This window comes from Brassica napus, chromosome C1 (assembly GCF_020379485.1).
Source record: "Brassica napus cultivar Da-Ae chromosome C1, Da-Ae, whole genome shotgun sequence".
NCBI classification, from domain to species: Eukaryota; Viridiplantae; Streptophyta; class Magnoliopsida; order Brassicales; family Brassicaceae; genus Brassica; species Brassica napus.
In genome coordinates, this window is record NC_063444.1 from 7,189,846 (window position 1) to 7,202,401 (window position 12,556).

Genomic DNA, 12,556 nt, shown 5'->3' on the forward strand with positions numbered 1-12,556 from the left:
TTCTTATTAATTAATTTTTGCATTTGTGGGTAAACCAGTAAAAAATGACCCGCAAACGCAACAAATTTCAAATGTTGTGCCAGTCATACAAAACACTTAATAACATTTGAAATCGCAACCACCTACTTCTGCAAACTTCCGTATCAGCAACCGTAACCACTGTGTTTAAACATGTCAGCCCCTAAGTCATAAATTTAACTGTTAAAATATTTTTAATTGAATGTATTTTTGAAAAATAGTAGCTGGTATTTCAATCAATTTATCTATTGATTTAATCTTAATAATCTTAGCATCTATTTTACATCATATAAGTTCACCACAACTTCATACCAAAATACAACAAAAATTACAAAAAATTATGTGATCTAATCATATATTAAAGCGTACATTATAGAGTTCTTCTCTCTTGCTGGTTTGGTATCGAGAAACTATAAGTTTCTTGACTATCTTGGTATCGAGAAACTAGATGTTTCTTGACTATCTTGAACACTTTCCCAAGCGGTTACAAACGGTAAATTTGAGAGAGGTTTAGGTGGTACCTGGAGGGCTTCTAGACTTCCCTCTAACATTTCAACGACTTTTCTCATTGGTGGACGATCAGATGGATTTGTCTGAATACACCACAGACCCACCAATACCATTTTCTTCACTATCTTCTCTTCTTCTTCCATTATATTATCTCCAAAAATCTTCATGGTTTCTCTCCTCTCGAGATCCTCGTAGATCCAATCTGGAAAGTACATTGAAACGTTATCGGACTTAGAGTTTCCAACTCTTTTCATGTCCTTTGCCCCGATCATCTCAAGAACCACCATTCCATAACTATACACATCTGACTTATGGGAAGCTCCTCCAAAGTTCTTAGAGAAAACCTCAGGAGCAATGTACCCTATAGTCCCTCTCGCGTCTAGCAACGATATGACACTCTCTTTGTTTTTGCATAGCTTAGCAAGACCGAAATCCGAAATCTTGGGGCACAAATCTTCGTCCATGAGTATATTCTGTGGCTTTATATCGAAATGCACAATCTTCGATACACAACTATTGTGCAAGTACTCTAATCCACGAGCAACACCGACGGCAATGTTGTATAAAATTTTCCAGTCCATTTTCTTTGACATAGTCTTAGAAATGAACTTGTCAAGGGACCCATTCGGCATGAACTCATAAATGATAGCTCTGTTGCTCCCTTCATTGCAAAATCCAAACAGAGAAACGATATTAACATGAGATGCTCTACTCATGCTAGCTAATTCATTGATGAAATCTTCTCCATTCCCCTTTGAACCATCCAAGATCTTCAGTGCAATATCTCGGCCACTAGCATCGGGTAATTTTCCTTTATAAACTGTTCCAAATCCTCCTTTCCCTAGAACATGAGCGAATGAGTTTGTCATCTTCTTGACACTTTCATAACTATAGCGTTTCAACATTACAGCCGCTTCTATGTTTTCGTCGTTCCGACCACTCCTTCTGCTCGCGCTTTTTGTTCTCACAATTACCGCAGTGGCAACAATCATGACAATTGCAACTAAAGCTGTTGAGACTCCTGCAGGAAGAACAAACCTCGAAACTTAGTATTATGTATGCGTAAGAGAGCTATGGTTGCAATGAAAGGTACCAAGTATAGTGTTTAACTTCCGTTGAGAATTATCTACAAATGCAAAAACAAATATTGATTAATAAAACGGAAAAGAGACATTGCATACATTTTTGTAGGACGAAGAAAAAAATAATGAACTTACTTTTTTCTCCAGCTAATGGAGCCATCGAGGTTCTGTTGTTACTTCTCCAGCAAATGACAAAATCACAAATTAGTCTCTCACATACTTATATACATTTGTTTACGTTTGTGTGTGAAAATGATTAGAGGTTTCAGAAAGAGGTTAGTGATCATCATCGACTGTAAAATTCATATAGCAATTGTAGATTTAACACTGGTATCCACTTGAAAACATTCGTTTATTCACCCAAACTAATATATATTGGAAAAAGAGTTGAGAATATTTTGTGGCAAACTATTAAAAAAGTAGAGAGTTTAGAATCACTAGTACTTTTTTCCAGAGGCAACTTTGTTATTCTTTAACTCGTTCATGTTTATTTTCAACAGTCAGTGTTCTACAAAAGTCGAACGTCTAGCTATGCTGCAAAAACCATCCATTAATTGTCTTGATATTGGCCAAGTCGGTTAAGAAGAACAAGTCAACAGAAAGTTAAGCTCCTTTTTAACCAAAACGCCTGATTCATATATTATTTTAAAAAACCTTTATAACTTCAAAAATGATTAGTAAATGTTTTTAAATATACTAGCATATTGTTTCTTAGTTTTCTTTCATGGTTTTGGTTTGTGTTTAGAGTATAGAGTTTTAAAGGATTAGAAAATATAGTAAATTCGTAGTATATGATAAAATTCTACTAGTGTCTATACTTTTTTTTCTTTAGTGTAAAAATATGAGATGTAGTAGGAGTTTAGTTTCTGGAGAATGAAGAACACGAAGAACAGGAAAGAGAGAGAGAGAGATTGAGATTTAGATATTTAAGAGAGAGAAAGAGAGAATGATTTCCTTAACTTGTAAATTTTGGTTACAACACATATTTAAACTAATTTAGATATGGACATAATAATAAATACATACAACATGCAAGCTTCTTGAGTAAGAGAGAAAGCACAACTTCCAAAGTTATTTGCATGTCTCTAACGATACGTTTCTGTGGATGGGTGACAGTGAAGATAGCTTGCTGGATGATTAAGCATGGATAGGTAGCTGTAGATGATTGTTCTTCTCAATACTCCCCCTCAAGCTTGAGCATAAGGAATGGTCAAGCTTGGAAAGTCATGAACACATCCCTCATTAAAACCTTAGTGTGCAAAACCCAGTGGGACAAAGACACACTAAGGAAAAAGGGTAGACGATTCACGACAAAGAGGATCATGATCTGGACAAGTCTATGAGTCCTAACCTTTGATGAATGAACTCAAAAAACTTTGGTGCTTTCTCCTTTGGTGAAGATGTCAGCAAGTTGATCTTCACTCCATGTGTAGCAAGGCAATATGATTAGTTGCTCCACAGCTTGTCTCACATGTGACAATCCACCTCAATGTGCTTTGTCCTCTCATGAAATACTGAGTTTGATGCTATATGAATAGCCGCCTGATTATCACAATGCATTGTGATTGGTGTTGTTGTCTCTATGCCCAAATCTCCAAGAAGGTTTCTGATCCAAATAAGTTCACTAGTGAGCTTCCTCATTGCTCTATACTTTGCTTCAGCATTTGAACATGAAACCACCTTTTGCTTCTTGCTCTTCCAAGTTACCAAGTTGCCTCCAATGAAAGTGCAATAGCTTGTTGTAGACCTCCTGTCCACTCTATCATCAGCCCAATCTGCATCACAATATCCCACAATCTTTGTGCTCTTGTTGCAGCCCATCCATACGCCTTTACCCTGAGCTTCTCTCAGATACCTCATGATCCTTTCCACCATATTCCAATGATGAACTTTAGGTGCTTGCATATGCTGGCTGACTTGATTCACAGCAAAGCAAATGTCTGGTCTTGTAATGGTTAGATAGATCAGCTTCCCAACCATTCTCCTATAGAGTTTGAAGTCTCCAAATGGCTTATCTTCAATCTCCTCCTCACGCAAGACTTTGTATCCTTCTTCAAGAGGTGTCTTAGCTATTCTTTCTCCAAGCTTTCCTGCCTCATTTAAAAGATCAAGCGTGTACTTTCTTTGAGATAAGAAAAGCTCCTCTTTAGAGCGGCACATTTCTATCCCTAGAAAGTACTTTAACTCACCCAAATCTTTAATATCAAAAGTAGACTTAAGAAAAGCTTTGGTTGAGATGATACCATCCTTGTCACTTTCTGTGATGATAATATCATCAACATAAATCAGAATCATCACAATTCCTTGCTTGCTTGTGAGGGTGAAGAGTGTATGATCAGCTTCAGATTTTACAAACCCTATTCCATTGAGAGTTGTACTCAGCTTGTGATACTAAGCTCTTGGTTATTGCTTCAATCCATAGATAGCCTTCTTCAAACTAAGGATGTTCCCTGGTTTCACAAAGTCTTCCATTCCTGGAGGTGGCCTCATATAAACATCATCCTCTAATTCTCCTTGAAGAAAAGCATTCTTGACATCCATCTGCCATAAATCCCACTCCAAATTGACTGCTAAGGAGAGTAGAATTTTTATGGTGTGGAGCTTAGCTACTAGTGTAAAAGTTTCCAGATAGTCTTCTCCATAGACTTGAGTGTATCCTCTTGCAACTAGCCTTGTCTTCTTCCTCTCTGGTTTCCCATTAGCTAGATACTTGATGGTGAAGAGTAGGCGACTTGTTATTGTTTTCTTTCCTTTGGGAAGCTCAGTTTCATACCAAGTATCATTCTTGATCATGGCACTCATTTCATCTCCAACTGACTCTTTCCACTCATCTAGCTCCATTGCCTCTTCATAAGTCTTTGGAATGTACTCTTGATCCAGATTGCTGATAAAGACTATATGCTCTTGAGGGTAACTCGCCAAAGAACAGGTTGCTTGGATAGAATGAGCCATTGCATTGTTGTTGAAGTATACTTTTGTGTCAACCCACTTGAATGGTTTCTTCACCCTAGTGCTTCTTCTCAAAGGTTGAATCTGTTGTTGCATTCCATCTTGACCATGGACATCTGAATCGTGGATAGCTTCTTCGTGGATAACTTTCTCGCGGATAACTAAATCATTGATAGCTGCTTCTTCGTGGATAGCTTCCTCGTGAACAACTTGCAAATTAATTTAATTTCCCCCCTCATGATCAGGATGGACTGTTTCTGCTACTAGTGCAGCTTCATCAACAACCGGTGCAGCTTCATCAACAACATGAGGTGTAGGTGAAGTGCACGGTACCCCATTGGTTTGAGGCTGACTGATGCCTAGGCTTTCCAGAATGATTCTCAAGTTGTTTGCCCTATCCGAAGGTCCTTGTGAGAGATCCTGAAAGCTTTCCCAACTCTTCTCATCATAGTATCCTTTTGATTCCACAAACTTCACATCCCTTGAGACATGAACCGTTCTTGACTCTGGATCATAGCACTTATATCCCTTCTGAGTTGGAGAGTAACCAATGAACATAGCCTTTGAGCTTTTAGCATCAAGCTTGTTCCTCTGCTCCCCTGGTATCAACACAAAACAGAGGCACCCAAATACACGCAAGTGGTCCAAAGATGGTTTGGTCTTGTTTAAGATCTCAAATGGAGACATGTCATTGAGGACTTTAGTTGGAATCCTATTGATAAGATAAGTAGCAGACATAACAGCATCACTCCAGAATCTTTTTGGAACATTTGTGTGGAACATCATTGATCTTGCTACCTCCATCAAGTGTCTGTTATTCCTCTCAGCAACTCCATTATGTTGAGGAGTGTAAGGACAACTTCTCTGGTGAGTAATCCCATGTTGAGCAAGATATTGCTTGAATGACTGACTTGTATACTCTCCACCATTATCAGACCTTAGAATTTTTAGCTTGACATTGAAATGGTTGCAGATATGGGTCTGGAAATTCTTGAAAGCATCCAACACCCTGTCCTTAGACTGAATCAGTGTCACCCAAGTGTATTTGGACTTCTCATCAATGAAAGTGACAAAGTATTTGTGGTTCTCTCTGGACACACACGGAGCAGTCCATACATCAGAGTAAACAAGGTCAAAACATCTTTCATAGATGTTGCTAGACTGTGGGAAGACTGTTCTACAATGCTTCCCCAATATGCAAGCTTCACAATCATCATTCTTGAAGACTGCACATGGAAGCATCATGTTTAGGGCTCTGGTATGAGGATGGCCCAGCCTAGCATGCCATAATGTGCTATCAACCCCTTGTAGGTACTCGCCAAACAGTGACAAGTAGATGGTCCAGACACCCCGGTCTTCTGAAGATGATAGAGATCATTGTGAATGTGCCCTTTTCCCATCACATGGTCTGTCTTTAAGTCTTGAAATTCAACCTCATCTTGTCTGAAGACAACCTGACAACTAAGATCAATCGTAGCCTTCCTCACTGATAGCAGATTTGATGTAAACTGTGGCATATACAAGGCAGTTGATTCCCTATCAAACAACCTAAGGTTCCCTATCCCTTCTGTCTTAACCTTATCACCATTTGCTATAAGAACATTCCCTGAGGCAGGCTGGACATCACTAATCAAGTTCCTATCACTAATCATGTGATGACTTGCTCCTTAATCTATAATGATAGGTTTAGAGTCAAGAGAGTGTGTATCAGCCTTCTTGGATGAAATAAAGGCTTTGATAAAGGAATGTTATGTCACTCATGGTCGCAGGACCATCAGTGTTGGCTGCACTATCAATACTTCTCCACGTTCCTCCTTCATTTGTACCACCATTGACAGATGAATACATGGTTTTTCCTTGAATTGATGGATGCTCAAACACCTTGATTACATTCTTGGCGAGATTCAAATCACTTCTTCTTCGCATATTGCGATTCTTATGTTGTTCCTTAGCCTTCTTGTACTCTGGAACCAACACCATGTTTGAGTTCTCCCTCATAGAGAGATGTGGACCAGTGGACAATAGACTGTTTCTACTGGTTTTAAGACAGATTGGACTTTGATGAAGCATTTCCGGATATGGCTGAATATTTCTTGAGTTCCAGAGAATAAGGTAAACTCCTCTACTTTGAGAAAGAAATAGATTTGCGGAAGCTTTTGAGAAGTTTAGGAGCTTAGAGCTCTGATACCATGTAAGAATATGAGATGTAGTAGGAGTTTAGTTTCTGGAGAATGAAGAACATGAACAACATGAGAGAGAGAGAGATTGAGATTTAGATATTTAAGAAAGAGAAGGAGATAATGATTTCTTTAACTTGTAAATTTTGGTTACAACACATATTTAAACTAATTTAGATCTGGACATAATAATAAATACATACAACATGCAAGCTTCTTGAGTAAAGAGAGAAAGCACAACTTCCAAAGTTATTTGCATGTCTCCAACGGTCGAATGGATACGTTTCTGTGGATGGGTGACAGTGAAGATAGCTTGCTGGATGATTAAGCATGTATAAGTAGCTGTAGATGATTCTTCTTCTCAATATTTAGAACTTTGATTGTAACTCTAGATTTTATCGCTTTATAATGATTTCAAGAATTTTAATGAACTAAATTTAAAATTATAGAAATTGATTCGAAACCAATATATTGTCTTTTCTAACTATTAAGCCGTAAATTTAGATATTTTACTAAAGTGTTTTTGAGATATTAACGTGGCTATCAAACAAATAAGGACTCTGCAAAGCACTCCCAACTCCTCCGTGTCTTGGTAGTTGTTAGGACTGTAGGAAAAGGAATATAAGAAAAGCACTTATTTTGGGAAGCGAACGCGGTTTCTAAAACGGAGAAACGGTCATTGTTTACACTGAACTAAACGTGTGTTTGGTTTCTTCATTGTATTGCAACTACCACCACCACCTTTATGATAAAGGCTTTATCTGGTGGAAGCTTGTTTGTGACGTTTTGATAGATTATACATTAAATTCACAATTCAATTTCTTACTTTAAGGTCGAAATCTGATAGGTTGATGATGATATCTTTTTATTTTCAGCAGTGGTAAAACACTTGCAAAAGTTTCTTAAAACCTTTTTGACACAAAAATAATAGTAGCCACTAGAAAAATAACACCGGTAAAAAAAGTATCTCGTGAAGAGAGGAACAGCTCTCAGAAAAGAGTCGACCTTTTTTGACACAATAATAATAGTAGCCACTAGAAAAATAACACGGGTAGAAAAAGTATCTCGTGAAGAGAGGAACAACTCTCAGGGAAGAGTCATTCTTTCCCTTCTCTCTTCTTTGCATCTTTAATTTGTATTTTTCTTCATAATTTGCGCATGCCCTAATGAATATACATTAGAATGACTAGTATATTAAAAAAATTTTTGACAATAGGCATGCAGCTATAGGGATGGTCAAAAACCAAGTACTACCATTTTTGGTATATTTGGTACTTGGCTTGTTCGAGTTATGTAAATCTCCAATAGGGGACAAAATCAACCCCATCAATATGAAAATGAAACGGAGCAAGAGGGGTATTTACGGAAATTTACCTGATGTTGGGAATGATTGAAGTAGGGCAAAACGTGATGACATAATCGGTTGAGTTTGAGCAAATGACAGTACTGTTATTGTCGTCATAAGCATAGATATAAGCAAGTGGACACGCGTTCTCGAAGTTCTTCGTGTACGTCGTTGGCTTGCAATTTTCTTTAGACTTAAATTCATTGAGGCAGCAACTCTCCGGTGTACCGGATTCCTGACACGAGCTACTACAAGCGATTAGCTTTTCCCCAGAGAAGTTCATCAGATCCTGTGGACAAGTCTTGTTCAAGTCAACTACACAACCGGCCGTGATACATGTCTGACTCTTCATCGACGGGACCACCATGATAGGAAGATTGTAACCGTATTCGACACTAACGGTGTAGCTGTCAACGCCACCGTCATCGAGTCTAAAGAAGGCATACGTCGCCGTAGACCAATTGTAATCATCGTCGGCACATTCAATTTTTCCGGATGAGCAGTCTCCCGTGGCACAAGAGAAGTTCCCTGTGGACGTGTCGGTGGAGCAGAGCGTCCTACCGGAAATAAGACCATACCATAAAAACGGCGCGCGTATGTTACGCGCTTCCCCTTTTTTAAGAGCGAAACCGGTGGTGGTCACATGGGGGGACGTCCACGAGTACAGTACTGGCCACACGGTTTGGTCGCATTTGTTCTCTATCGTAAGGATACTCAACGACAACACTCCTATACCAGTTGTTATAAACATAAGAATTTAGAGTAATAACTAACAAATTAAACGATAAATGATTTATCATTAGTGGGAAAAAGTATAGTACCAGAGACGGATAAATATAAAGCAAGAAGGATAATCATCGTCAATATCTCTGCCATTGGGCCAAATACAGTCTGATCTATATTTTACTCTGTTATTTGTGTTTATGTGTTTCTTGTTTACTCTCATTTTAGATTGGTTATATATATATATATGCGTTGTGTTTGTCGATTCGTGATATTAATAAAATGGTTGACGATTTTAGACCACGATTAACGTTGGAACAAAAAAAAAAAAAAAAAAAATTTAAAGCCAAGCAATCGCGGGCCGCCACTTGTCACTGGGGCCCGCAAACAGTTGAAAAACCCAGCTAACAGGATTCTTATTCTGGACTTTCTGGCACCGGTTTTTCCCTCCTCGTGGACCCTTCTCCCCTTGAAAACCCACTAAAACCCCACTAAAGCCCCCTATAATCGCCTACTGACTGGTTCCAGCTCACAAAAAAGATTACTCTCACTGGTGCAGAGATCACCTTCTGGTCACTCTCCACACACACCGCGAGCTGCTCCAGTGACAGCAGAACAAACAGCTCGGGTGGATCTCCCACCAGCCTCTCCTCGACGTGCCTCCCCACAGCAGCAATCAACACCGTCAAGGGCAGACCAGAATTCCTCCCAAGGGGATTTTCGGCCACCCCAGCGGGATCTTCCTTAGAGATAGTAAGTTGGAACTGTTGCGGGCTGGGGAACCCCGCAACAGTCCAACGGATCAAGGAGCTGCACAAAAGTGTTAAGCCCCACATTCTGTTCCTCATGGAGACGAAAAATGCCGATGACTTCGTCCTCCAAGAACTCAAGGACCTCAATTATCCGAACCACAAGTTGATATCTCCTCACGGCATCGGGGGTGGGGGGTTTGGCACTCTTATGGTCCCAGGAGATTTCTATTACTATCTTATCTGAATCGCACAACTTTGTAGACACGGTTGTTGAGTTTAAAGGTATTAATGTCAATGCAACCTTCGTGTATGGAGAACCGGATATTTCGAAACGTCTATCTATCTGGAACCATATTTCTGACATTGCTGAGGGTCGCTCAACGCCTTGGCTATTAACGGGAAATTTTAACGATATTCTCAACAATTGCGAAAAATCGGGCGGCCCCTTGAGAGCTGAGAGCTCTTTTTTTAACTTCAGAAATTTCTTGGCGCGTAACGATCTGTTTGACTTGCGCCACACGGGAAATAGTCTCTCCTGGAGAGGCCAACGACACACACACTTGATTCACAGCCGACTAGACCGTACCCTAGTCAATAGCGCTTGGTATGATGCATTCCCTCAGGGCAGATGCCATTACCTGAGATTTGAAGCCTCTGATCATAGACCCATCCACAGCTCCTTCAATGCATTGATGAAAAAATCTGGCAGACTCTTTCGTTACGACCGTCGGCTTAAGGAAGTTCCGGAGGTTGGCAATCTCATCAAGACGGCATGGGACTCAGCGCCGACAGGTTCGGTCTCCCACAGTCTCTCGCTGTGCCGCAGAACCATAGTAGCTTGGAGCAGAGTACATCATACTAATAGCCGCAAGGAAATCGAGCGCCTCAAACTTGAACTTGATCAGTAATGTCAGCACCTTCTTCAGATGAATCTACCTTAGGGAACATCAATGCAGCTCTGCTAGCGGCCTACAAAGCGGAAGAATACTTTTGGAAACAGAGGAGTCGTCTCTTGTGGCTATCACTCGGTGACAAGAATACAAGCTATTTCCACGCAGTCTCAAAAGGGTGTAAGGCTCGCAATAAACTCACCGTACTGGAGACATCAGATGGCTTGATCGTCTATGAGGAGCAACAAATGGCGACGGAGATTGCGAGCTACTTTAGATCTATCTTCACCTCGACGGGACATGACGGTTCGGCAACAGTCCTCAATGCTCTAACCCCGTGTATATCGGCTGCCACAAACACATCACTTACCTCCATCCCGTCTGCTGAAGAGATCAGACACGCCCTTTTCGCCATACACCCGGATAAAGCTCCGGGTCTCGACGGGTTCTCGGCCTGTTTCTTCCAATCCAATTGGACGTCCGTGGGTGCGACTATTGTAGCTGAGGTCAGGGGCTTTTTCGCATCTGGGATCATGCCATCGAACATAAACTCCACACATGTGAGGCTTATCCCTAAGACATAGACAGCAAAGACGGTCTCCGACTTCAGGCCCATTGCCCTTTGCAATGTGTATTACAAGATCATCTCCAAAATTCTATCTCTCCGTCTGCGACCCATCTTAGGAAACATAATCTCAGAGATTCAATCAGCCTTTCTTCCTGGACGGGCAATATCGGACAATGTCTTGATAACACATGAGGTCCTACACTACCTTAAGAACTCGGAAGCGCAGAAACATTGCTTTATGGCGGTCAAGACGAATATGAGCAAAGCATACGACAGGTTAGAGTGGAGTTTTATACGAGCTGTCTTTGAACGCCTGGGTTTTGATGAAGTTTGGGTCAACTGGATCATGCAATGCGTTTCAACGGTCTCTTACTCCTTCCTCATCAACGACTCAGCCCTTGAATCTGTGAAACCGGATCGTGGTATCAGGCAAGGAGACCCCCTCTCACCATATATCTTCATCCTGTGCGGGGAAGTACTCTCGGGGCTCTGTCACAAGGCGCAGCTCAGAGGAGACATTACTGGTATAAGCGTAGCGAGACACTCTCCGAGGATCAGCCACCTTCTCTTTGCGGATGATACGATGTTTTTTCTCAAAGTGAATGCTGCGAACTCTACAGCCCTCCATTCCATCTTACACGACTATGAACTAGCTTCGGGACAACTAATCAATACCAACAAGTCTTCAATATCCTTCTCAGCTAAAACACCACAGGAGATGCGCATCAGTGTCAAACAAACCCTTGGTATAGCAAAAGAAGGGGGAGTGGGAAAATATTTAGGCCTCCCGGAGCTCTTCACTAGAAGGAAACGCGATCTCTTCTCCTCTATTGTGGATCGGATTAAGCTTAAGGCTGCCTCATGGTCTTCTCGACAGCTATCCCCCGCTGGAAAGCTCACCATGTTGAAATCGGTACTCTCTGCCATACCGACACATTCCATGTCATGCTTTCTCCTTCCGGTGGGGTTGTGCAATCAGATTCAGTCGGCTCTTACGCGATTTTGGTGGGACTCGGACCCGGATACCAAGAAGATCTGCTGGGTTTCTTGGGACACTCTATCCCGTTCAAAGGATGATGGCGGCTTGGGTTTTAGAGACATCCAAGCTTTTAATGTAGCAATGTTGGCAAAACTAGCCTGGCATCTGATCACCCGACCGAACTGCCTTCTCTCTCGCCTTCTCCAAGGTAAATACTGTCATAGTAAAAGCTTCCTCTCGGTAGCATGCTCTACATCCTCATCCCATGGCTGGAGAAGCTTACTAGCGGGGCGCGACTTGCTAGTACGTCATCTAGGCAAGGTCATCGGCAATGGCAACTCAACAAAGGTTTGGTCTGAATCTTGGTTACCACCTCAAGCCATCTACCGATATGTGGTCCGCCAAAGGAGATAGATAGGGATCTGGTTGTTGCGGACCTCTTGGTGCGAGATTCAGTCCAGTGGAATAGGCAGAAGATCGAGTCCATTCTCCCGTCTGTTGCACACCTAATCTACCAGATCTTCCCAAGCTCTCTGAATGCTGAGGACCGGTTTTGTTGGCAA

General features: G+C 41.1%; 1 protein-coding gene across 2 annotated transcripts; it reads right to left on the bottom strand.

The window, feature by feature from the left end:
* Nucleotides 1-243: 243 nt before the first annotated feature.
* Nucleotides 244-9,039, bottom strand: LOC111215160 (PR5-like receptor kinase). 2 transcript variants are annotated; one of them, XM_048745470.1, is made up of 5 exons: nt 8,903-9,039; nt 8,111-8,810; nt 1,746-1,777; nt 1,622-1,654; nt 244-1,549 (listed from the first exon to the last, which is right to left on the bottom strand). In XM_048745470.1, the coding sequence occupies exons 1-5, from the start codon at nt 8,955-8,957 to the stop codon at nt 444-446; spliced, it is 1,926 nt and encodes a 641-aa protein (XP_048601427.1). In that variant the 5' UTR covers nt 8,958-9,039; the 3' UTR covers nt 244-443. The 2 variants fall into 2 exon arrangements, with proteins under 2 accessions (XP_048601427.1, XP_022574226.2); XM_022718505.2 differs by having other exon boundaries at nt 1,746-1,786.
* Between the last annotated feature and the right edge of the window lie 3,517 nt (nt 9,040-12,556).

What these genes read in the sequence shown, in the direction of transcription:
- LOC111215160 (XM_022718505.2), bottom strand. Translation starts at nt 8,957, where the DNA reads ATGGCAGAGATATTGACGATGATTATCCTTCTTGCTTTATATTTATCC. An exon ending in TTTATATTTATCCGTCTCTG is followed by an intron (nt 8,811 to 8,902) that starts GTACTATACTTT and finishes CAACTGGTATAG; the next exon opens with GAGTGTTGTCGTTGAGTATC. An exon ending in GAAGTTAAACACTATACTTG is followed by an intron (nt 1,550 to 1,621) that starts GTACCTTTCATT and finishes TTCTTCCTGCAG; the next exon opens with GAGTCTCAACAGCTTTAGTT.